Source organism: Mustela erminea, chromosome 7 (assembly GCF_009829155.1).
Source record: "Mustela erminea isolate mMusErm1 chromosome 7, mMusErm1.Pri, whole genome shotgun sequence".
In the NCBI taxonomy this organism is placed as follows: domain Eukaryota; kingdom Metazoa; phylum Chordata; class Mammalia; order Carnivora; family Mustelidae; genus Mustela; species Mustela erminea.
This window is the reverse complement of record NC_045620.1, coordinates 28,004,546-28,029,111: the sequence shown is the minus strand read 5'-3', so window position 1 is coordinate 28,029,111 and position 24,566 is coordinate 28,004,546. Positions and strand designations below refer to the sequence as shown.

General features: G+C 42.3%; 1 protein-coding gene across 4 annotated transcripts in view; it reads left to right on the top strand.

Moving 5' to 3' along the window:
* Positions 1-24,566, top strand: part of LOC116595144 (signal-regulatory protein beta-1-like) — a 202,355-nt gene that overhangs the window by 101,049 nt on the left and 76,740 nt on the right. For 2 of the 4 annotated variants that reach the window (XM_032351171.1, XM_032351193.1), the window contains 2 exons: positions 1,832-1,939; positions 2,466-3,826. The exons of 1 other annotated variant lie outside the window; for it this stretch is intronic. In XM_032351171.1, coding sequence (XP_032207062.1) covers positions 1,832-1,939; positions 2,466-2,485 — 128 coding nt within the window. In that variant the 3' untranslated portion in view covers positions 2,486-3,826. Of the gene's footprint in view, positions 1-1,831; positions 1,940-2,465; positions 3,827-24,566 lie in introns of those variants that run through there. One more of the 4 variants, XM_032351172.1, reaches the window with a different exon arrangement.

Below are 24,566 nucleotides of genomic sequence, written 5' to 3'. Positions count from 1 at the left end.
GCTGTATTTGGAGATGAGTAGCTAAGCCTCTGTCTTGTACTTAGCAGCCCATTACGAAGTGCCCAGAGGGCTTTGAAATGCTTGGCCTCAGTGTCCCTATCCCACATCTCGGTATCCATCTCCCATATTTCCCCATCAGAGCCCCACTCTAGCACAGTAGGTGCAGTATAGCTGAGAATTCAGTCTTCTCTGTAGCACTGATACTCTTATGATTATGTTGGACCCAACTGTGTCCTCAGCTTTTTCTGCCCTCTAGCTCTAGAAGGTAAGAGTCTGCACTGTTGCACAGAAGTCCCCTGACATTCACACATAACTTTTCACATGTGATCAGTCTTCACTTTGCATGTCTTTCTCTGAATGGTTGATGCCCTGCAACAGCCACCCAACCCGTTGTTCTTATAATTATCACGTCATCAGAATGCCAGGATACTCCCCTCCTTTGCTTACACCAGCCCAGGTCATCAGGGTGAGGTTTCAGCAGTGACAAGGGTAGGGCAAGCCGACACCTACCCTGCTCTACCTTCCACAGGGCTGGGGGCCTCATGACCAGCTGGTAGATAGAGACCTAGGTCCAAATGTGCCTATTAGAGCTGGCTTTCCAGTACCCAACTAGACAAACTCCACACATCAAGTGACCCGTGAGTGACACTCTCAGATGATATGAGAAGAGAGAAAGCTCACTGGGGCTGCTGCCTGATCCACCTATGTGAGAGAGCGAAGGAGGCAGGACTGGCAGAGGGAGATGTTGACACAATTCAGGACGGCAAGACTCAGCCTCAGACAGAGAGCAAGCAAGCTGCCTGCTCTTCGTGAGTTTTTTTAAATGGAGAGGAATGGTTTCGCCTCTGTACCCCCACTTCCTCAAGCCTTCTCCTGCTGGCTCCCCTCTAGAAACAGGTACAAACATGGCCAATAAAGCTCTTTCAACACAGAAAATGTCCAGGGGCCCCAAAGCAGAGACCTGACATCCTCTAATATGCCAGGGGCATATACGCTCAGAACCTACTCCTTCCTTTAAGATTACTCGATATTTCAAAAAAAAATTGGATTTTTAAAATTCAAATATAAAAACAAAAATGGGTCATTGTATAAAGTCAAAAAATCAGAAGCTGTCCTTCCGGATCAACAGTCTATGTCCAAGAGAGAGACGTCGGCTGAAAGTGGCAATAGGGTTCAGGTGGCCTGATGTGTCAGAAACTCTCCTGAGCATTAGACCCCATTTCCTTGCCTCCCCAGGATACTGTCCAGCCAGCAGGTCTCCTGAGGTCAGGTCATCCTGAGGACTCTCTCCTCACCTCTGTACATGGGAGTCATCAAACCATGTGCGTGGAGCAAAGCAGGGCAGCCTTACCCCCAACTGACCGTGACGTCTGTTCTCACTCCACTTGAGGCCGGGCAGACATTTGTCCCTATGGCCCAGAGAGTCTGGCTTTGTCCTGGTTAAAGACAAGGTCTCAGTGTCATCCTGTAGGATGTTTGGCATCCTACATTGAGGGGTTTCCCTGGGTCTGTCCACCTCATCTATGGCTCATCAGAAAGAGGCTGTGTGACCTGCGCCACTGGGTGTGAGGACCAATTCAGTAAACCAAAATTACCCATTGTGGAGTGCTCGTTCTCCCCACCTCTTCCCTCAAGAAGGACACCTGGCAGTGAGAAAGGCGTGAGTGAGGTGAAGAGCGCCTTACCCCGAATTCAGCCTTGAGCAGGGGAAGAATTCATGAACCTCAGAGCATTGATAAGCCTGAGTCACTTCAGGCAGTAAGTGGAGGACCCAGGGAATGGACTCCAGGGTGCCCCCCTCTGATTGTGCCTCCTATCCCTTCTTTTCCAGTGTCAAGGCCATTTACTCCATTCCTGATGGCTGTCAGCCTGGCCCTGAAGCTGTTGCTGCTCATCACTGTCTCTGCCATCTATGTCCACAAGAAGCGAGCGCCGGATTGTAAGTTGTGGGTCAGGGAGGGCAGGCCAAGTTTACTCCCAGAAAGAGCCAGGTCAGGAAGAGGGGCAACCCACAGGTCACACAGGGTCAGCGCCCACCTGCAGTAAAGAGCATGTCACACACCTCCCTTGATACGCTCGGTCTCAGGGGTCCCAGCTCCCTGAGGTGTTGGGGGATAGGGCCTTTAGCCTATAAACATGGACAGGGTCAAAGGCTATCCAAGAGTGTGGACAGAGTCCTAGGGATTCTGGGAAGGAAGTGGGCAGAGAGGCTGAATGAGAGGCAGCTGGGTGGGAGGCTCCCTTGGAGAGCATCATTAGATAACGGAGAACTGAGGCTCCTTTGGGCACAAGATGTCTGCGTTTGGAGGAATGCTAACAGGTGCCAGAGAGCTGCTCTGAGGACTGCTTCCAATCTGACCCTCTGTGGGAAATACTGGAAGGGAAGAGGGGGGAATCAAGCCCTAAGGGAAGAAGGCTAAAGTGGCAGAGTCCTCTATCAGGGGCTGCCTGTCCTTTCACAACAGGTGTCCCAGGAGGAAAATAGCACCGAGGACATAGGAGACACGTGGGGAATATTTCTGGAATGCTGAGCAGATAATCAACTGTGAACATGGGTCCCACAGCTCCTCCCTTCCTCCCCTACTACTTGCCACCCTCAGTCTCTGCTCCCTCCTTCCTTCCTTGAGGGCCCAGGCAAAGACAAAGAACAAGGAGAAGCTTCCCCAACTCTGTCCCAAATACCTTTCTTCCTCCAGAGACCCACCTGCCCACAGTCCCTTCTGCTCCTTCTCACAATCCTTGATGCCCCCAGAGCTGGGTGTTCACAGCATGTCCTCAGCAGGGGTCATGGGAACTTGCTCTTGGGACTGATGCATGGGTATCTGCCTGAATGTAAGAAATAAGTCACATCTATGCATACCAGGTGCCTCTCATTCATATTCTGGGGACTGTGGCCTGAACTTCGTGCTCACATCCATGTTCTTGGGAGTTATTTCTGCTAATCCCCGACATTCAAGCCTTGTTGAGGTTCTTCACTGGGTTGTAAATAAAATGAATCTCATCCTGGTTTGAAGAAGAAAAATGATTCTCCTTCCTCTTTGTCTACATGTCCTACTCCTCTGTCCCAGGGACAAGATGCCCTCCTCCCTGTGATGGGAACACTAGCTCTTCTGTCACCTTTATCCTTCCCAGCCCCACTGCTCATGCACATAGGCTGGCAGTCCAGAAGCCTGGAGCCATCCTTGGTTTTCTTACTTTATATCCCATCTTCAATTCTGCCTTCAGAATGCCACGTCCAGTGGCGAGATGGTAAATGTGAAACAATCTACTCAGGGAAAGGAAAAGAAGCCTGATTTGTAGCGCTGTGGGCTTCCGTGGTGTCAATACTCCCAATGTGACCAATGGCAAGCTAACAACAGTTTAACAACGTGCTTGCAACATTCTGGAAAAGCTCTCAATAGGGAGTGCAAGCGTCCTCCCAAAACCAGTGAGCTCCACCCGGAATCTGCACAATGCTCATCGCAAGGCTGCTCCCTCGCCCTGGCCACCAGCACACCTTCCTGGACCATTCTTCATCTCTTACAGACTCTCCAGTTTCAGCTAAAGTGATTCCATGGCAATGGAAGTCAAACCGTGTCATTCCTCTGCTTCTTTCCCCCTAAAGATCTACATGACGTTCTCTCCCTCTTTTAAGCTCTGTTTACACTTCACTTTATTAAAAAGTCCCTTCCATAAACCACCCTATATAAAATATCAATTCCTTTCTCTCACTCTGTGTTCCCACAGCCCATAACCTAATTAAATTGTTTCCCTAGAGGGGTGCCTTGGTGGCTCAGTGGGTTAAAGCCTTTGGCTCAGGTCATGATCCCGGGGTCCTGAGATTGATCCCCGCATCAGGCTCTCTGCTCAGCCAGGGAGCCTGCTTCCTCCTCTCTCTCTGCCTGCCTCTCTGCCCACTTGTGATCTTTGTCTGTCAAATAAATAAAAATAAAATCTTAAAAAAAAAAAAAGAAAACTTTCATGCTACTTCTCCAAATAATGAGCTCAAGAATTAGAAGAGGAATATGTAGAATTTATAATTAGAAACATAATAGAAGGAAATGTCCCCAAACTGAAGAAAAATGTGAGTTCTTAACGTTGAAAGGATTCACCAAGTCCCACACATATCCATGAGAGAAAGCACACAGCTAGACATAAGCTGGTGAAACAACATCACTAAATTGTTTCCCTAGAACTTCAGATTAGCCGACATGGTAAGTGGAGGCAGTGCTCACTTTGTAAAATAGTGCAGGACAGAACAATAATGGTGCAGCTGAAACCACACAAAGTGATCTCAACAGTCAATGGGAGAATAATGACTTTTCTGTGACCTTTAAAAATGTTTTTTAAAACACAGAAAGTTGGGGCACCTGGGCTGCTCAGTGGGGTTAAGGCCTTTACCTTCAGCGCAGGTCATGATCCCAGGATCCTGGGATCAAGATCTGCATTGGGCTTTCTCCTTGGCAGGGGGCCTGCCTCCCCCCGCATCCCGCCTGCCTCTCGACCTACTTGTGATCTCTGTCTGTCAAGTAAATAAATTTTAAAAATCTTAAAAAAAAAACTCAGAAAGTTTCCAAATATCAATGATGAATGTATACAAAAATGAAAAAACAATAGAACCATTATTTATTTTGTGCACTGTCATTTCAAATATTGAAACACTGAAAGAGGAAGCATTTTTTTTTAATTTTTAATTTTTTATAAACATGTATTTTTATCCCCAGGGGTACAGGTCTGTGAATCAGCACTCACCAAAGCACATACCCTCCCCAATGTCCATAACCCCACCCTCCTTCTCCCAACCCCCCTCCCCCCAGCAACCCTCAGTTTGTTTTGTAAAATTAAGAGTCACTTATGGTTTGTCTCCCTCCCAATCCCATCTTGTTTCATTGATTCTTCTCCTACCCACTTAAGCCCCCATGTTGCATCACCACTTCCTCATATCAGGGAGATCATATGATAGTTGTCTTTCTCTGCTTGACTTATTTCGCTAAGCATGATACGCTCTAGTTCCATCTATGTTGTCGCAAATGGCATTTTGTTTTTTCTAAAGATTCATCATGAACAGTTCCCACAGCGCTTGCCTTCTTCCAATTGCATGGTTGACCATATAGGGCCAACATCTGAATTACCTCACTCCAATCTCAGTTGGGATCTGAGCTTCCATCCCTTGTACTTTCAATGTTGTGAAATCCTTACCATATTAATTTGAATTCTTCTGATATCACATCCTCCGGGACATTTTCACCCTCCCTCCCACCATTTTCTTCAAGGATGTGGTAAACTTATCTCACTCTGCTCCTCTGGCTGCACATCCACACTCTGGGGACCAGCACTCCTGTCACCATTCCCCTGGTAACTATGTCTTCATGAGCCCCACTCGCAATAAATTTGAACTTCACCTTCGCCTCATCTCTTCTCATTTCTCCATCATACTTTCAGCTTTGTGCCAATCCCTTTGGCCACTATTCATTTTTGTATAATGTCACCTTGGCTCCTCTCTGGGAGAGCAGGACACAACACAACCACCTGCATTGCTGTCTGTGGTAAAGTGATAATAGAGTCACAGAGAACCACCACTATCGGCTTTGAAAGACGTGATGCTTACTTATCGTGATGAGCACCTGTTGGTTACATAGAGATCTGTGGCCTGAGGACGAGCTGGCAGCAAAATTTGTACCTCATGCATTTGCTCATGGAAAATTCCTCTGTGCCAAATGAAACTGAAATCACATGTTGGGGGACTGATGGTATTTAACTGACCTGTGTTGACTGACATTCGTGCATGCTTGCACCACAGAAACTCAGTCCCTGTTGCCAGACAATGACGGCCACGTGTTAGGCCATCACATTTTAAAAACATAAATTGGGGAATAGGTCACTGAAAACATCAGTTTCTACCAAATGTTGGATTTTAAAATACATTTCACTTCATTCTACACTGGTACATGTACCAAAAACCATTTCAATAAATACTACTCTCTCTTCCTTGTGTTTGAATGTTCTATCAGAACTTCATACCCTCCACAAAGCAAGCAGGTGGATTTTCAAAAAACAAAACAATAACCCACTGATTGTAGTACAAGAATGGGTACAGGAACCTTCTGGAGGAGCTCACAGTGGCCCATGTGCAAAAGTGTGGGCAACAAATAAGTGAAGTAGTATCTGGTTCTGCTATGGTCTACATGTTCAAGTCCCCACAAAACTGAGTGTTAGAATCCACAAGCCCACATGATTGTGTTGACAGGGCGTGCTCCAGAAGGAGAGCAGGTTATGAGTGCTCCACTCTCATGAGTGGGATTAGCCCTTATAGAAGAGAGCCCCCAACCAGGGCTACCCCGTTACTACAACCATGTGAGGACACTAGGGGAAATCTGTGAGGGCCCTCTCCCAACTGCACTGGCTCCATGATCTCAGACTCCAGCCTCTTCAACTATGAGCAAGAGCTTTCTTTTGTTTCCTAGGCACCGAGTCTGGGATGTTTGTTATAGGTGCCTGAATTGACTAAGACCGATTATAACAGCCCATATAAATATCTTTGAACCCATATTGATATAAGTAAATAACTAAATAAATTAATAAACTTTGCTTTCCTGTATAGCAAAGTTCCAAATGATTTACACAGACACTTCACCCTCAGAAGGGAGCTTAACTGCCTACTCCTGGAGCACAGGAACTAGTGTGACTCCCCTTCAAAGACGACAGAATGGCAAGGAGGAATAGGGAGTAACTACAGAGGGAACACCTGACAAATACAGTCCAGCCATGTGATCACGAGTTCACCAATAGTCATAAACCATGGCCACAGTGTGCTCCCTGATATAATGTGATGAAAACAACATCTTTCCTCTGTGACCCTCCTCCACACACCCACTCCCCCAGTCTGTGTATGAAAAAAGCATCTGACAAATTGCAATGAGGGACATTCCACCATATACCTGAGCAGCACTCAAAGCTGTCAGGCCATCACCATCAAGGAAAGTCACGTAGCTCTCACAGCTGAGAGGAGCCTAGAGAGACATGACAAGGAAATGTAATGTGGTATACTCCATGGAATTCTGGTCAGAAGGGGGCATGGAGTGAAAACTAAGGAAATCTCTTCTGGACTGAATGGCTGTATCTCTCCATCGTTCATAGAATTTGGAGGTGGGGACTTTGTAGATAATGAGGTCATGAGGGTGGAGTCCCCATGAGTGGGATCATTGCCTTCATGAAAAGGGGCCAGACAGCCAGATCACTCCATCCACCGGGTGAAAATACAAGTAGTTGGCAGTCTGCAACTTCAAAGAGAGATCTCATCACAAACCAACTATCATGGCACCCTGATCTCAGACTTCCAGCCTCCAGGACTGTGAGAAATAATTTCCTGTTGCTTCAAAGGATCCAGTTTATGCTGTTTTGTTATAGCAGCCCAAGATAAGACAAAATCAAACTATGGATTTTGGTTAATAGCAATGCCCCAATATTGGTTCATTAATTGTAACAGATGCAACAAATTACTATAAAATGTTATAAAGAGAGGAAACTATATGCAATGCACCTATATATTGGAACTCTGTGTGCTTGTCAAAATTATTCTCTAAATGTAAAACTGTCCCAAAAGAGTAGCTCTATTCTAAAAAAAAAAAAAAAAAAAAAAAAAGTAAATATGTTGTCCTCATCTGGATCTCTGCCTCTTGCACCCCTTAGAGGGCAATTCAAGGAAATGTGTTTGGGAGATGTCTGCGTTTCTTTACCCAGATTACATCTTACTTCACAAGTCTAAGGTTCCTCTTTCTTTCTCTGTCCTCTGTCCTTGCTAGAGCTCATTCCAAAGCCTGGCACTCAGAGATTCTAGAACAACCTGCTTCTCAGTCCCCCATGATATTCACTCTAAATATTTCCAATTAGTGAAACCCAGGTTAGTTCAGGTGGGGTCAGGGAATTCTGCGTGCTTTGGTGAGGTAGGGTAGCTTTAAGACCTCAGTGGTGGATGCACTTAATCCATGTCCTGTCCCCAAGCAACTGAGGTGGAAAGGGCTCTGCAGTGGGTGGTGGATCCTGTGATACATCAGGCCTGAGGAGATGACCCTTTGCTGTCAGCCTTCTTTGAGATGGCCTCAGTCGAGGAAAGCTACCATGCGCAAGGTCAAGCCTGGGACCTTGCCACATCCAGTGTCTCATCAACATGGCGATGAAGCCCCTTCCATCCTCTATGACAAAAATCATCACCATCTCCAAAACTCTAACCTCATTCCACACCATGTCTTTGAGCCTCTACATCAGCAGGAATGCAGCCTGGTGAAACTGGGATGGGATGAGCCTCAGGAATGAGCACATGCTTGTGGATTCCATAAGCTCTGGGAATCCCAAGCAACTGGCCCAGTAGGTTCTCAGCTTGTGGCCACCTTGCCTGTCCATGTAATAATCTCAAAGAATAAGTGTCAAAACTTCATGGTCATTCCTTCATCATAATCCCCTTCCTCTGACATCATGGAAGCATGGAGTGTCTTTTCTCCCCAGAGCATGGAGTCCTTGGCCTCTCTAGGACAGTGTTCAGACAGAGAAGGCTCCAGAGGTCACCACAATGCCTGTCCCTGCCTCCCCACTGTGCCCACCTCTGCCATCCCTACTTCTGACACTGCTGCCGGCATTTACAGGGGAATGGGTCCTCAGGTGTATGAGCTGGGGACAACCCCATGCCTTTTTACTGGGTTCTTTTCACCTGTTTATCTAGAATTTCTTGGAGAAAGAATTTTTCTGTCCTCGCCAGAATTTTTAGAACTAAATTAGAGGGGTTCCCAGCTCACAAAAACTGCCAATGGCTGTGTCTGTCCCACACAATTTTGTTCAGGAAATATTTTGTTCTGCTAATGGTCACAGGGCTGAGCACAGCACAGACATCAGAGTTCTCATCCCCCAGCCCCTATGAACAAAGAACCTGTCTTTTCAATTTATTACCAGCACACAGATGCTACCTCTAATTGGACAACAAATGTTGGAGAACATGAAATTATAAAGCAGGACAAGAATCTACAATGATTCCATCCAAAGATGATCACTGTTAAAAATTTGCAGAGGTTTTGTGCTCATGGAATATTGGCCAGAAGTGGTCACTAGAGGTCTCTCTGGGTCAGTGATGGAAGCTGAACCCTGCAGGCTCTCCAGAGAACTAAGCATTTTGTCTCTACTTGCTGAAAAACATAACAAGCTTGTGGAGTCTCTTCCCCAAGGCCGTTGGTCCAAATACCTAGAATAGCCAACTCAAGATTGACACCATTGGTCTATAAGACTTCCATGAAAGCACAGTAATTGAAACAGTGACTTTGGTGAAAGAACTGACACATAGATCAATGCAACAGAATAGAAAGTCCAGAAATACACCCACATAAATACAGCCAACTGATCTTTGAGAAGGACCAAGATAGTCTTTTCAGCAAATGGTGAACATCAGGACATCGGGACAGACAAATACAAAAAAAAAAAAAAAAAAAAAATTGCTTCTACGTACAGACCTAGCAGGTTTCATAAAAATAACTCATATATAAAAGCCCAAACTATAGAACTTCTAGTAGATATCATGGAAGAAAATCTAGATGAGCTTTGATATGGATTACTTTTTTTTAATAGATTGACTTCAGATCTTAAAGCAGTTTTAGGTTCACACCAGAATTGAGCAGAAGTTGCAGAGATTTCCCATGGGACTCCCTTCCCCACACGTCACAGCTGCTGCCATTATCAACATCCTCCACCAGAGCGATACATTTATTACAAAAAGGAAACTACACTTAAATGTCATTAGCATCTGAACTCCATAGTTCACATTGTGGTTCACTCTGAGTATTGCATAGTCTATGGGTTTGATATCAACTTTTATAGTATTATACAGAGTAGTTTCATTGCCCTAAAAATCCTCTATGCTCTTTTCATCTCTTTCCACCCTAAACCCTGGCAATCACTGATACATTTACATTCACCGTAGTTTTGCCTTTTCCAGAATGTCATGTAGTTGGAATCATGCAGTAAGCAGGCTTTTCCTTTCAATTAATGCTAAGCATTTAAGTTTCCTCCATATCCTCTCACGACGTCCTAGCTCATTTCTTTTAGTGCCAAATAATATTCTACTGTCTGGATGTACCACAATTTCTATATCCATTCACCTACTGATGGTCATCTTTGTTGCCTTCAGGCTTGGCAATTATAATTAAGCTGCTATAAACTGCAAGGAGAAATCTGCTCCAGGCCTCTCTCCTAGTTTCTGGTACACTCAGACCATCCTTGGATTGTATACGGCATTCCCCCTGTGTCTTTACATCATCTTCCCTCTGTGTATGATAGCTAAGCTGAGTTGTGCCTGAACTCCTGGTCCACAGGAACTAAGAAATACTATATGTTTTCCTAAACTATTCTGTTTGTGGTCATTTGGTATTCAGCAAGTTTCCCTGTTTATATAACATCTATTTGCTCCAGGCCATTCTCCTGTCATGATGCAGAAGAAAGGTACCCTCCCCTTTTCTGTATATGGGTCCTTCTCCCCTTATGCCATATAGCAACCTGATTTGTAATTTTCGTATACTTGTGTCAGTACATGTTGCTAAAAGAGGGTGTAATGAGTCTCCACCTTGACCTAGAACCAGACCCTAACATCATTTTGGGCAAGACAAAGAACATGAGAACTGAAGACAATTTTCTTTCCTGGAACTTCAGATCAAGACTTCCAGGTGACGCAGCCTGAAAGTTCAGTTTCAGTCAGAGCTGGAGAGACCTTGACCCGGGGCTGCAACATGTCTGCTCGCTCCCCAGCAGGACCTGTCTTGTGGTTCTGAAAAAATGGGCAAGAACAGCAACTAATCTACAGTTTCAGTGGAAACCACTATCCCTGAATACACCAAGTAGAAAACACAGACGTCAACCACACACACTATTCCATCTGCATCAGTGACATGGAGCCCAAAGATGTGGGCACCTGATACTGTGTGACATGAGCAAGAGGGCATCTGGGGGTGTCTGGTGGCTCTGTCAGTTTAGCATTTGGCTCTTGGTTTTGGCTCAGCTCATGATCTCAGGGTCGTGAGAATGAGTGTTGAGTCAGGCTCTCTCTCTCTCTCTCTCTAAAATCCATCAATCAAAAATCAATCAATCAATCTTAAAAAGAAATAGGGCATCCTGACTTGGCATATGTATCTGGTTCAGGCACCTATGTGTCTGTGAATGCTGAGTATAGCCTGAGAAACTCCATTTCCTTAGATCATGAAAACAAATTTTTCAAAACTTGAAACATGTACCAAATCATCACTATACACCGGATACTATGCCCCTTAATCCATGAACACCCTGTAGGTTGGGATTCTGTAGATGGCCTTTCTGTCGGTCGGGGGCCCTATACCCCATATTGAATCAAGCCATATTGACAAACCGTGCTCTTCTTTGATGGCACAACCACCAAAACCTGAACGTCAGGCAAGAGAAACTCAAAAATAGAAAGATATTCAGTAGGTAAAGTGCAACCACAAGTGTGCATTGCATGATCCAAAAAGTTCATTACCTGAGCCTAGAAATCTGACTGGCCTTTCTGAGGTGTAGGGACAAACCTGACCTCAAGAATATGCATTGTGTCTATTGTAGCCTGTTTCCTAACTCTCTACCCTTCACTCACAGCCCTTGTAGCCATATGCTAGCTTCTGGATTTGGATGAAATCTCAACTTGAGTGTAGTTAGCTGCCAAGCCTAGTTGCCCCTGAATCAAAACAAAGGGACCCACAGGCAGACAGAACCTCTACAAGCCTTCACAACTCCACTCCCATTTCTAACTGTAATGTGATTGAGGCTTGGTGGCCGGTCACGAGGGGCCACCACAGTGCAGTCAGGGACCTGTTCTTCACACAGAAAGTCAATCAGTAAGTGTGATCTCCTACTATGGCTTCCTGGGAGCCAGGAGACTAGAAGGAGGGGTCTTGTGTGTCATCCATATCCAGGTCTTGTTTGGAAAAGGTATCCTGGAAGGGTAAAGTCATTCTCCTGCCACTTAATCTTTCGCTGGTCTGTCCTCTTCTACCCACAACTCTGCTGTTCTCTTATTCTCTGAGATCCACCAGTGTTTTCTGCTCCTTGCCACTCCCTGAATTAATTACATTAAATCCAGTGAGATTAGCATGTCCATCTGTTTTGCTGGGAGAACTAGTCTTCCTCAGTAATGTTCTCTTCAAGTCCAGCCACATTCCATGTCATCCGACTGGCCATGGAAAAGTTATATATTTCCCTCAAGCTGAAAAATATAGTATGGGTGGCTTACTGCCATTCTCTTGCATTTGACTGTGGTTAGCACAGGGACCACAATCTAGATCTCCCTGCCCTTGGTTTAGTGTTACTCTGTACTGTGCTGTGTAGGTGTATGAAATCTACTGAAATATATATTTTATGGTATCTAAATACCTAAATATCTTCCAGGTTTTCCTCATTATGAACACATTCTACTGTACAGCTGAAAATCCAGTTGAAAAGACTTCTAGAAGCATAGGTAATGACTGCAGAAGCCAAGAATCACAAATGCATATAGCCTTAAAGTTGTTAGATGAGCATGATGGTAAAATGTGCTGCATCTGCAATAATCTGAGGTTTGCCACTCCTGACCTTGGGCTACTTACTGAACTTCTCCAAACCCTAGTTCCTTCCTGTGTAAAATCTTGGACTCATAACCATGTAGTGTCTTTTCTTCAAATTTTAGAATTCTCAAGTCACAGAAGGAGTGATAGGTTCTTAAATGGAATGTTCTGATTTAGAGGTTCTTAAATGGAATGGAATGTTCATCTTTGCATCTTTCATAGCCAAAGTGGGAAAAAATGGAGAGATTTGGATGGCTTTCCTCAATTCTTTCATGCATACATTCCCCATTCACTCACACATCAAGCATGCATTCACTCAATGCACTCTCTCAGTCAGCAATGCATTTACTTATGCATGGACCTGTTAATGGGTATCTGCATCCTCCTCTGGAGCAGGCCCTGAGCAGATGGCCCATCTTCCAGGAGGTCCTTGGCACCCATTGTGGATGCCAAGGATGTCATATTTCCTGTATAATTCTCTTCTCTCTCTGGAATGTATCAGTTCCCCCTACAGTGACAGTGCCCCAGTCATGACTCCCCTTGGACTTGGTGGCTATTACCTACCATGTGCAAAGATTCTATCCACAGAGTGTGCATCTCACATGGATAAAGAAGTGTCCTATGTTCAAGGGAGCCAAGCAGCCCACATCCAAGCAGAATAGTGATGGGACCTACACTTTGGAAAGCTTGCATTTGGTGAATGTGTTGGGGCAAGAGTCTGATGGATCCTCGTCTATAAGGTACAGCATGAGGTACAACCTCCCACCTAGGCCAACCTCCTACTGTCCACAGCAGCCCTTCACATACCCAGGTCATTGGAAGCTCAGGTAAGCTCACCTCTACTGCTCTGAGCTACTGGGTCACCCTTGTCTACTGAGTGGCATGAGGTTCTTTAAAGTCACAGAGTCCCATTTGGTGCCTCCTTCTGCCTAGTGGTAAATCCAGAGATGCCTGTCCTTGTGTTTGTGGCTTTCCTTCTGGGCTTCAAGGTGCTGGTGATGAGTTTCACAATCACAGACATCTGCAGGTGGCAGAGCTATAACAGGTGAGTTGGGGACAGGCCTTAGTACATAAGGAGAGAGGTTGTGGTCACTATCATAGGCTGATCAGAGGAGTCCAAAATGAGTCCACTATTTCACACAGCACAAACCACAGGGGGATTCAGCCTCAAGGAAAGGTTGAGAACAGCCTTGTTTTCTCTAAATGTCTGTAGGATATCTCAGAGGCTTCCAGCCCTCATGCATCATGCAGTACCCTGGGGTTTGCAGGTTTTTCAGTGAAGTCCCTTGAATCCTGAGTGGGGGTCCAAGATGTGAAGGTGGGATGAAGGTCAAAGCGTTCAGCTCCAAAATCCAGAGAGTGCCCCCATATGCTGTTTCATATGCCAAGTTTCTTAGGACTTACTTTCTAAATGAGTAAGAAGAGTAATGCTGAACTTTACTAATGGAGCTCATGAAGGACTGGAAAGCTTTAACTAGTGGCATGGATGATCATGGTTGTGGGAGAGTTCATAACTCAGATAGAGGGGCTGGTCTTCAGTGAGTAGGGGTCTTTTTCTGCTTTGCAGCATCAATCTCATCTTGAGAGTGCCTGCCACATAGTATGTGCTCAAAATTTCAAAATATTAACATTTTGCCATTATGATCCTCTCTTTCTTTTAAAAACACCATTGTGAATTGGGTCTTTATTATTCTCAAATTAGATTTTATAATTTTATACCAGACTATAAGTCCTTAAGCAATATGTAGTATTACTTTGCATGTTTCAAATTTTATATAATGCTTTTATATATATACAGTATTCTGGAACTTTCATTTTTTTATGTTCAACACAGTTTGTGGGATTTTTCATGTTTCTGTACATAGCTCCATTTTGTCAGTTTTCCATGACCCTGTAGCTCTCGTTTACAAGAATATACTACAACTTAGAAATTCTTCTCAGGATGGTATGAAAGCTCTTTCTACCATTTGGGTATTATAGCTCTGCAACAAACGTTTCTCTCTGTGTCCATGGGCTCATGTGGGAGCATCCCTCCAACTCCTCTGCTGTGGTCCATGCAGCTACAGTTTTAGTATCCTTTGGGAGCTTTTGTAATATAAAAAGAACTTTCAGTTTTTGATAAAGTTTTGCTCTTTCTGTTTATACCTTTGATCTAACTTTAGTCTTCTGAGATCTGTACTTGTGTGTGTTAGAGATGGTAGGGATGTTATTTTTTTCCCCCCACTGGGATAAATTGTCCAGAACTTACTGATCAGAAAGCTGCCTTTGCCATGAATGTGTGATTCTTTTTGGAGGTCTTATTGCCATTGAACTACTTCTCTATCTCTATCAAAAGTTCCTTGCCTTGAACATTGGAGTGCATATGGCCCTTCTTTTCACTCTATCTGTATCTTTGGAGTAAATACCCAGTAGTGTGATTGCTGGGTCATAGGGTAGCTCTATTTTCAACTTCTTTGAGGGAGCTCCATACTGTTTTCCAAAGTGACTCCAATTTGGATTCCCACCAACAGTGAAAGATGGTTCCCCTTTCTCCTCAACCACTCCAAAATTTGTTGTTTCTTGTCAGTTTTTGCCACTATAACTATTATAAGGCAGTGTCTCAATGAGGTTTTGATTTGAGTCTCCCCTGATGGCTAATGATGATGAACATTTTTTCATGTATCTGTTAGCCATTTGTATGTCTTTTTTGGAGAAGTGTCTATTCATGTCTTGTGCCCATTTTTGACTTGATTATTTGTTCTCCGGGGGTTGAGTTTGAGAAGTTCTTCATAGATCTTGAATACTAGTTTTTTATCTGTAGTGTCATTTACAAATATCTTCTCCCATTCCGTGAGTTGTCTCTTTTTTTGTTGACTGTTTCCTTTGCAGTGCAGAAATTTTTTATCTTGATGAAGTCCTAGAAGTTTATTTTGCTTTTGTTTCCCTTGCCTTTGGAGACGTGTCTTGAAAGAAGTTGCTGTGGCTGATGTTGAAGTGGTGACTGCCTATGTTCTCCTGTAGGATTATGATGGATTCCTGTCTCACACGGTGGTCTTTCATCCATTCAGAGTTTATCTTTGTTGATGGTGTAAGAGAATGACTGAGTTTCATTCTTCTGTATATTGCTGTGCAATTTTCCCAGCACCATTTATTGAAGAGACTGTCTTTTTTCCATTGGATATTTTTTCTTGCTTTGTTGAAGATTACTTGACCATGGAGTGATTGCTGTTGCTAGGACTTTCAGTACTATGTTGAGCAATAACAGTGAGAGTGGGCATCCTTGTCATGTTCCTTATCTTAAAGGAAAGGCTCTCAGCTTTTCCCATTGAGAATTATATTCACTGTAGGCTTTAAATAGATGGTTTTTTTATGTAATTGAAGGATGTTCTTTCTATCCCTATATTTTGGAGGTTTTAAACAGGAAAGGATGCTGGATTTTGTCAAATGCTCTTTCTGCATCAATTGAGAGGACTATGTGGTTCTTGTCTCTTACTTATGTGTTCTGTCACATTGATTTGCAAATGTTGACCCACCCTTGCCTCCCAGGAATAAATCCCACCTGGTGGTGATGGATAATCCTTTCAATGTACTGTTGGACCCTATTAGCTAGGATCATGTTGAGAATTTTGGCAAACTGTGGAAGGAACCTAGATGCCATTCAACAGATGAACGAGTAAAGAAGATGTAGTCCATATATACAATGGAATATTACTCAGCCATCAGAAAGGATGAATACCCAAGTTTTGCATCAACATGGATGGAATTGGAGGAGCTTATGCTAAGCGAAATAAGTCAAACAGAGAAGGAGAATTATCATATGCTTTCACTTATTTGTGGAACATAAGGAACAGCATGGAGGACATTAAGAGAAGGAAGGGGAAAATGAAGGAGGTGGAGAATCAGAGGGGGAGACAAACAATGAGAGACTCTGTGGACTCTGGGAATCAAACTGAGGAGAGGGGGGTGAGGGGATGGGTGAGCCCAGTCATAGGTATTAAGGAGAGAGTGGATTGCATGAAGCACATTGTTCATTATAGACAAACAATCAATCATGAAACACCACATCAAAAACTAATGATGTACTGTATGGTGTAACATAACATAATAAAAAAAAATTTAAAAAAAACCTTCCTCACTGTATAAGTCATGGGGATGTGAGAACAGCCCAGGGGAATACAGTCAACAGTTCTGGAATAACGCTATGCAGTGACAGAGGGTGATTGCACTTACTATGGTGAACATTGGCAATGCATTGAACTTTCAAATTACTATGTTGTGCATTTAAAACTAATACAGCACTGTATGACAACTTTAATAATAAACACTTTAAAAAATATTCTTAAAATAAAATTTGCCTTTGCATGGAAAAAGAAAAAGACCCATGCACAATATGTATTTGGCTAAGTGATTTTTTAAATAATATTTTATTTTTTATTAACATAAAAAAATATAATGTTTTATTAGCCCCAGGGGTACAGGTCAGTGAATCACCAGGTTATCCCACTTCATAGCACATACCTTCCCCAATGTCCATAACCCCATCACCCTATCCCGACCCGCTTCCCCCCGGCAACACTCAATTTGTTTTGTGAGATTAAGAGTCTCTTATGGTTTGTCTCCCTCCCGATCCCATCTTGTTTCATTTATTCTTCTCCTACCCCCAACCCGCCCGCGTTGCCTCTCAACTTCCTCATTTCAGGGAGATCATATGATAATTGGCTTTCTCTGACTGACTTACTTCGCTAGGCATAATACCCTCTAGTTCCATACACGTCATTGCAAATGGCAAGATTTCATTTCTTGAAATGATATATATATATCACCTCTTCTTTATCCATTCATCTGTTGATGGACATCTAGGTTCTTTCCATAGTTTGGCTATTGTGGACATTGCTGCTATAAAAATTCAGGTGCACATGCCCCTTCAGATCACTAAATTTGTATCTTTAGGGTAAATACCTAGTAGTGCAATTGCTGGGTTGTAGGGTAGCTCTATCTCCAACTTTTTGAGGAACCTCCATGCTGTTTTCCAGAGTGGTTGCACCAGCTTGCATTCCCACCAACAGTGTAGAAAGGTTTCCCTTTCTCTGCATCCTCGCCAGCATCTGTCATTTCCTGACTTGCTAATTTTAGCCATTCTGACTGGTGTGAGGTGGTATCTCATTGTGTTTTTTTTTTTAAAGATTTTATTTATTTATTTGACAGACAGAGATCACAAGTAGGCAGAGAAGCAGGCAGAGAGATAGGAGGAAGCAGGCTTCCCGCTGAGCAGAGAGCCTGATGTGGGGCTCGATCCCAGGACCCTGGGATCATGACCTGAGCTGAAGGCGGAGGTTTTAACACTGAGCCACCCAGGCGCCCCTCATTGTGGTTTTGATTTGTATTTCCCTGATGCCGAGTGATGTGGAGCACTTTTTCATTTGTCTGTTGGCCATCTGGATGTCTTCTTTGCAAAAATGTCTGTTCATGTCCTCTGCCTATTTCTTGACAGGATTATTTTTCCTTGGATGTTGAATTTGGTAAGTTCTTTGTACATTTTGGATAATAGCCCTTTATCTGATATGTTGTTTGCAAATATCTTCTCCCATTCTGTCAGTTGTGTTTTGGTTTTGTAAACTGTTTTCTTTGCTATACAAAAGCTTTTGATCTTATTGAAGTCTCAAATAGTTCATTTTTGCCCTTGCTTCCCTTGACTTTGGTGATGTTCCTAGAAAGAAGATGCTGCGGCTGAGGTTGAAGAGGCTGCTGCCTGTGCTCTCCTCAAGGATTTTGATGGATTCCTTTCTCACATTGATGTCCTTCATCCATTTTGAGTCTATTTTCATGTGTGGTGTAAGCAAATGGTCCAGTTTCATTTTTCTGCATGTGGCTGTCCAATTTTTCCCATCACCATTCATTGAAGAGACTGTCTTTTTTCCATTGGACATTCTTTCCTGCTTTGTCAAAGATTAGTTGACCATAGAGTTGAGGGACTATTTATGGGCTCTCTATTCTGTGCCATTGATCTATGTGCCTGTTTTTGTGCCAGTACCATACTGTCTTGATGATGACAGCATTGTAATAGGGCTTGAAGTCTGGAATTGTGATGCCACCAACTTTGTCTTTCTTTTTCAATATTCCCCTGGCTATTCGAGGTCTTTTCTGGTTCCATATAAATTTTGATTATTTGTTCCATTTCTTTGAAAAAATGGATGGGATTTTGATAGGGATTGCATTAAATGTGTAGATAGTTTTAGGTAGCATAGGCATTTTCACAATATTTGTTCTTCAAGAACGGAAGATTTTTCCATTTCTTTGTGTCTTCCTAAATTTCTTTCATGAGTACTTTATAGTTTTTTGAGTATAGACTCTTTGCCTCTTTGGTTAGGTTTATTCCTTGGTATCTTATGATTTTGGGTGCAATTGTAAATGGGATTGACTCCTTAATTTCTCTTTCTTCTGTCTTGTTGGTGGTGTAAAAAAATGCAACTGATTTCTGTGCATTGACTTTATATACTGACACTTACTGAATTCCTGTACACGTTTTAGCAGATTTGGGGTGGAGTCTTTGGATTTTCTACATATAGTATCATATCATCGGCAAAGAGTGATAGTTTGACTTATTCTTTGCCAATTTGGATGCCTTTAATTTCTTTTTATTGTCTGATTGCTGAGGCTAGGACTTCTAGTACTATGTTGAATAGCAGTGGTGATAATGGACATCCCTGCCATGTTCCTGACCTTAGCGGAAAAGCTCTCAGCTTTTCTCCATTGAGAATGATATTCCCGGTGGGTTTTTCATAGATGGTTTTGATGATATTGAGGTATGTATCCTCTATCCCTACACTTTGAAGAGTTTTGATCAGGAAAAGATACTGTACTTTGTCAAATGCGTTTTCAGCATCTATTGAGAGTACATATGGTTCTTGTTCTTTATTTTATTAATGTATTGTATCGCATTGATTGATTTACGGATGTTGAACCAATCTTGCAGCCCTGGAATAAATACCACTTGGTCATGGTGAATAATCATTTTAATGTACTGTTGGATCCTATTGACTAGTATCTTGGTGAGAATTTTCGCATCTGTGTTCATCAAGGATATTTGTCTGTAATTTTCTTTTTGATGGGATCCTTGCCAAGGTAATGCTGGCCTCATAAAATGAGTTTAGAAGTTTTCCTTCCATTTCTAGTTTTTGGAACAGTTTCAGGAGAATAGGAATTAGTTCTTCTTTAAATGTTTGGTAGAATTCCCCTGGGAAGCCCTCTGGCCCTGAGCTCTTGTTTTTTGGGAGATTTTTGATGACTGCTTCAATTTCCTTACCGGTTATGGGTCTGTTCAGGTTTTCTCTTTCTTCCTGGGTTCAGTTGTGATAGTTTATATGTCTCTAGGAATGCATCCATTTCTTCCAGATTGTCAAATATGCTGGTGTGTAGTTGCTCTTATGTTCTTATAATTGTTGTATTTCTTTGGTGTTGGTTGTGATCTCTCCTCTTTCATTCATGATTTTATTTTTTTGGGTCCTTTTCCTTTTCTTTTTGGTAAGTCTGGCCAGGGGTTTATCAATCTTATTAATTCTTTCAAAGAACCAGCCCCTAGTTTCATTGATTTGTTCTAATGTTCTTTTGGTTTCTACTTCATTGATTTCTGCTCTGATCTTTATGATTTCTCTTTTTCTTTTGGGTTTAGGCTTTCTTTATTGTTCTTTCTCCAGCTCCTTTAGGTTTAGGGTTAGGTTGTGTATTTGAGACCTTTCTTGTTTCTTGAGAAAGGCTTGTACCACTACATATTTTCCTCTCAGGACTGCCTTCACTGTGTCCCACAGATTTTGAACCATTGTGTTTTCATTATCATTTGTTTCCATGAATTTTTTCAATTATTCTTTAATTTCCTGGTTGACCCATTCATTCTTTAGAAGGACACTAGTTAATCTCCATGTATTTGGGTTCTTTCCAAATTTCCTCTTGTGATTGAGTTCTAGCTTCAGAGAACTGTGGTCTGAAAATATGCAGTGAATGATCCCAATCTTTTGATACTGGTTGATACCTGATTTAGGATCCAGGATGTGATCTATTCTGGAGAATGTTCCATGTGCACTAGAGAAGAATGTGTATTCTGTTGCTTTGGGATGAAATGTTCTGAATATATCTGTGATGTCCATCTGGTCCAGTGTCATTTAAGGCCTTAATTTCCTTGTTGATCTTTTGCTTGGATGATCTGTCCATTTCAGTGAGGGGAGTGTTAAAGTCCCCTACTATTGTTGCATTATTGTCAATGTGTTTCTTTGATTTTTTTTATTAATTGGTTTATATCGTTGACTGCTCCTATGTTAGGGGCATAGATATTTAAAATTGTTGGATCTTCTTGTTGGACAGACCCTTTTAGTCTGATATAGTGTCCTTCCCATCTCTTATTCAAGTCTTTGGCTTAAAATCTAATTGATCTGATATAAGGATTGCCACCCCAGCTTTCTTCTGATGTCCATTAGCATGGTAAATTGTTTCCCACCCCCTCACTTTCAATCTGGAGGTGTCTTTGGTTCTAAAATGAGTTTCTTGTAGGCAGCATATTGATGGGTTTTGTTTTTTTATCCATTCTTATACCCTGTGTCTTTTGATTGGGGCATTTAGCCTATTTACATTCAGGGTAACTATTGAGAGATATGAATTTAGTGCCACTGTATTGCCTGTAAGGAGACTATTACTGTATATTGTCTCTGTTCCTTTCTGGTTTACTACTTTTAGGCTCTGTCTTTGCTTAGAGGACTGCTTTCAATATTTCCTGTAAAACTGGTTTGGTGTTTGCAGATTCTTTTAGTTTTTGTCTGTCCTGGAAGCTTTTTATCTCTCCTTCTATTTTCAATGATAGCCTAGCTGGATATAGTATTCTTGGCTGCATGTTTTTTTCATTTAGTGCTCTGAAAATATCATGCCAGTACTTTCTGGCCTGCCAGGTCTCTGTGGATAAGTCTGCTGCAATCTAATATTTTTACCATTGTATGTTACAGACTTCTTGTCCTGGTCTGATTTCAGAATTTTCTCTTTGTCACTAAGACTTGTAAATTTTACTATTAGATGATGGGGTGTGGACCTCTTCTTATTGACTTTGAGGGGGGGTCTCTGCGCCTCCTGGATTTTGATGCTTGTTCCCTTTGCCATATTAGGGAAATTCTCTACAATAATGCTCTCCAATATACCTTCTGCTCCCCTCTCTCTTCTTCTTCTGGAATCCCAATTATTCTAATGTTGTTTCGTCTTATGGTATCACTTATCTCTCAAATTCCCCCTTGTGGTCCAGTAGTTGTCTGTCTCTCTTTTGCTCAACTTCTTTATTTCCATCATTTGGTCTTCTATATCACTAATTCTCTCTTCTGTCTAATTTATCCTAGCAGTAAGAGCCTCCATTTTTTTTTTTTTTTTGGTACCTCATTAACAGGTTTTTTAAATTTCAACTTGGTTAGATTTTAGTTCTCTTTTTTCTCCAGAAAGGGCTTTTATTTCTCCAGACAGTGTTTCTCTAATATTTTCCATGCCTTTTCCGAGCCCAGCTAACACCTTGAGAGTCATCATTCTGAATTCTAGATCTGACATATTACCGACGTCCATATTGATTAGGTCCTAGCCTTAGGTATGGTCTCTTGTTCTTTTTTTTTTTTAAAGATTTTATTTATTTATCAGAGAGAGAGAGGGGGAGAGAGCGAGCACAGGCAGACAGAATGGCAGGCAGAGGCAGAGGGAGAAGCAGGCTCCCCGCCGAGCAAGGAGCCCGATGTGGGACTCAATCCCAGGACGCTGGGATCATGACCTGAGCCGAAGGCAGCTGCTTAACCAACTGAGCCACCCAGGCGTCCCTTTTTTTTTTTTTTTTTTGTAAGCTTTTCTGCCTTGTCATTTTATCCAGATAAGAATATATGAAGGAGCGAATAAAATACTAAAAGTCTGGCAAAGAACACAGGAAAATGTGCTTTAACCAAATCAGAAGAAACCTCCAATTGTGGGGGGAAGAAAGAGGGTAAAAAGAAGTTCAGGAAAAAAAATAAAGAAAAGAAAAAATATAAAAAAGAAAAAATATATATTAGACTGGTGAATAGAACAGAGTCACCCACTTAATTTTGGAAGTATTTTGGTTTCTTAGAAGAAACTATCTCCCAAAATTTTAAAGAATGACAAAATATATATATATATGTTTGTGTGTGTGTGTGTGTGTGTGTGTGTGTGTGTATACACACACAAAATAAGGGTAAACACAATGAAGAGATGGAATATGAATATAAAGCTGAAATATTCTTTTAATTTCTAAAAGAGGAGTTGATAAGATAAGTTGGTTGAGAGAATAAAGAAAAAAAAAGTGGAGGGCATTTTCTCAGGCTAGAGACTAGAACAAAACCCTGTGCTAAATTTAAGGTATATTTTGACATATTAGAATAAGTTTTATCCCAGATTTTTTTAGAACAAAAAACCCTATCTGTATATAAAAAACAAAGTTAGATACAATGAAGGATAAAATATGACTATAATAATGAACGTTCAAAAATATATATTTTTGTGAAAGGTATTGTTAAGATTAACTAGTTAAAAAAGTTAAAAGAGGAAACAGTAAATGTTTTAAAAATTTTTCATAAGAAAAAAAAATTTAAAAAATTAATTAACTTTGCAAGACCAAAGAATCATAGGGAGAAAGACATGAATTCCATGCTTTGCATTCTCCTCCTCTGGAATTCCACTGTTCTCATTGGTAAGTGAACTTGGTTGTGGTTGGATTTCCTGCTGATCTTCTGGGAGAGGGGCTTGTTTATTGATTCTCAAGTGTTTTTGCCCGAGGCGGAATTGCACCACACTTAATAGGGGCTGGGCTAAGTAATCTGCTAGGGTTCGCTTTGGGGAGCTTTTGTTCCCTGAACACTTTCTGTTGAGCTCTGGAAGAATGATGGTGGCATTTCAATCTCTGGCCTGGAGGGTCCAACTTCTCAGTGCACCCTCGGAGAAAAGCGTGCAATCACTCCCATCTCCCTGGCCTCCAGCCACACTCCAAGCTCACCCAGCCTGTGACCAAGTGTCTCCTTCTCTGGCAAACAGCCCTACCTAGAGTCTCCAAACCCATCAGATCCCTGCACTTTTCCAGGGGGCTCTCGCTAGGCCTTGTGGGGTCTCTTCTCACAGAGCAGTGGCCTAACTGAGCCATGGATTAAGTTTAAGGTAACCACTAGTTGAGAGCTCACTCATCAGCTCTGTCTCTGTAGCTGGCTTTACCACAGGCATTAGTGCCTATGATCTCTGTGAAACTCAGACACCCCCAATTCTTCTGTGACCCCTAGGGAACTGAGACCACGCTGTCCCCGTGTGGTCTTGACCCCAGCTTAGCCTCTGGAGTGATATCCCTCAGTAGAGCAGACTTTTAAAAGTTCTGATTTTGTGCTCCATTGCTCCACTGTTTGCCGGAAGCCAGCCCCTCACCCTGCAGTCTATCGTTCCTCTTGGGATTCACTTCTCCACAGGTCCTACCTTTCAGAAAGTGGTTGATTTTCTGTTTCTAGAATTGCTGCTCTTCTTCCCTTTGATCTCCTGTTGGAATTGTAGGTGTTCAGAATGGTTTGATAAACTATCTAGTTGATCTCCTGCTACCTGATGTCATCTCAGCCCGCTACTTCTCTGCCCTGACCAAGTGATTTTTGACAAAGGTTCCAAAACAATTCAATGTGGAAAGGGCCATCTTTTCAACAAATGGCCGTGAAATAATTAGATACTAGTATGTTAAAAAAAAGAATACTCTTTTTCCCACTGTATATTTTTTCCTGTTTTGTCGAAGATTATTTGCCCATAGAGTTGAGGGTCCATATCTGGGCTCTCTACTCTGTTCCACTGGTCTATGTGTCTGTTTTTATGCCAGTACCATGTGTCTTGGTGATCACAGCTTTGTAGTAAAGCTTGAAATCAGGTAACGTGATGCCCCCAGTTTTATTTTTGTTTTTCAACATTTCCTCTGCGATTCTGGGTCTTTTCTGATTCTGTACAAATTTTTGGATTATTTGCTCCAGCTCTTTGAAGAAT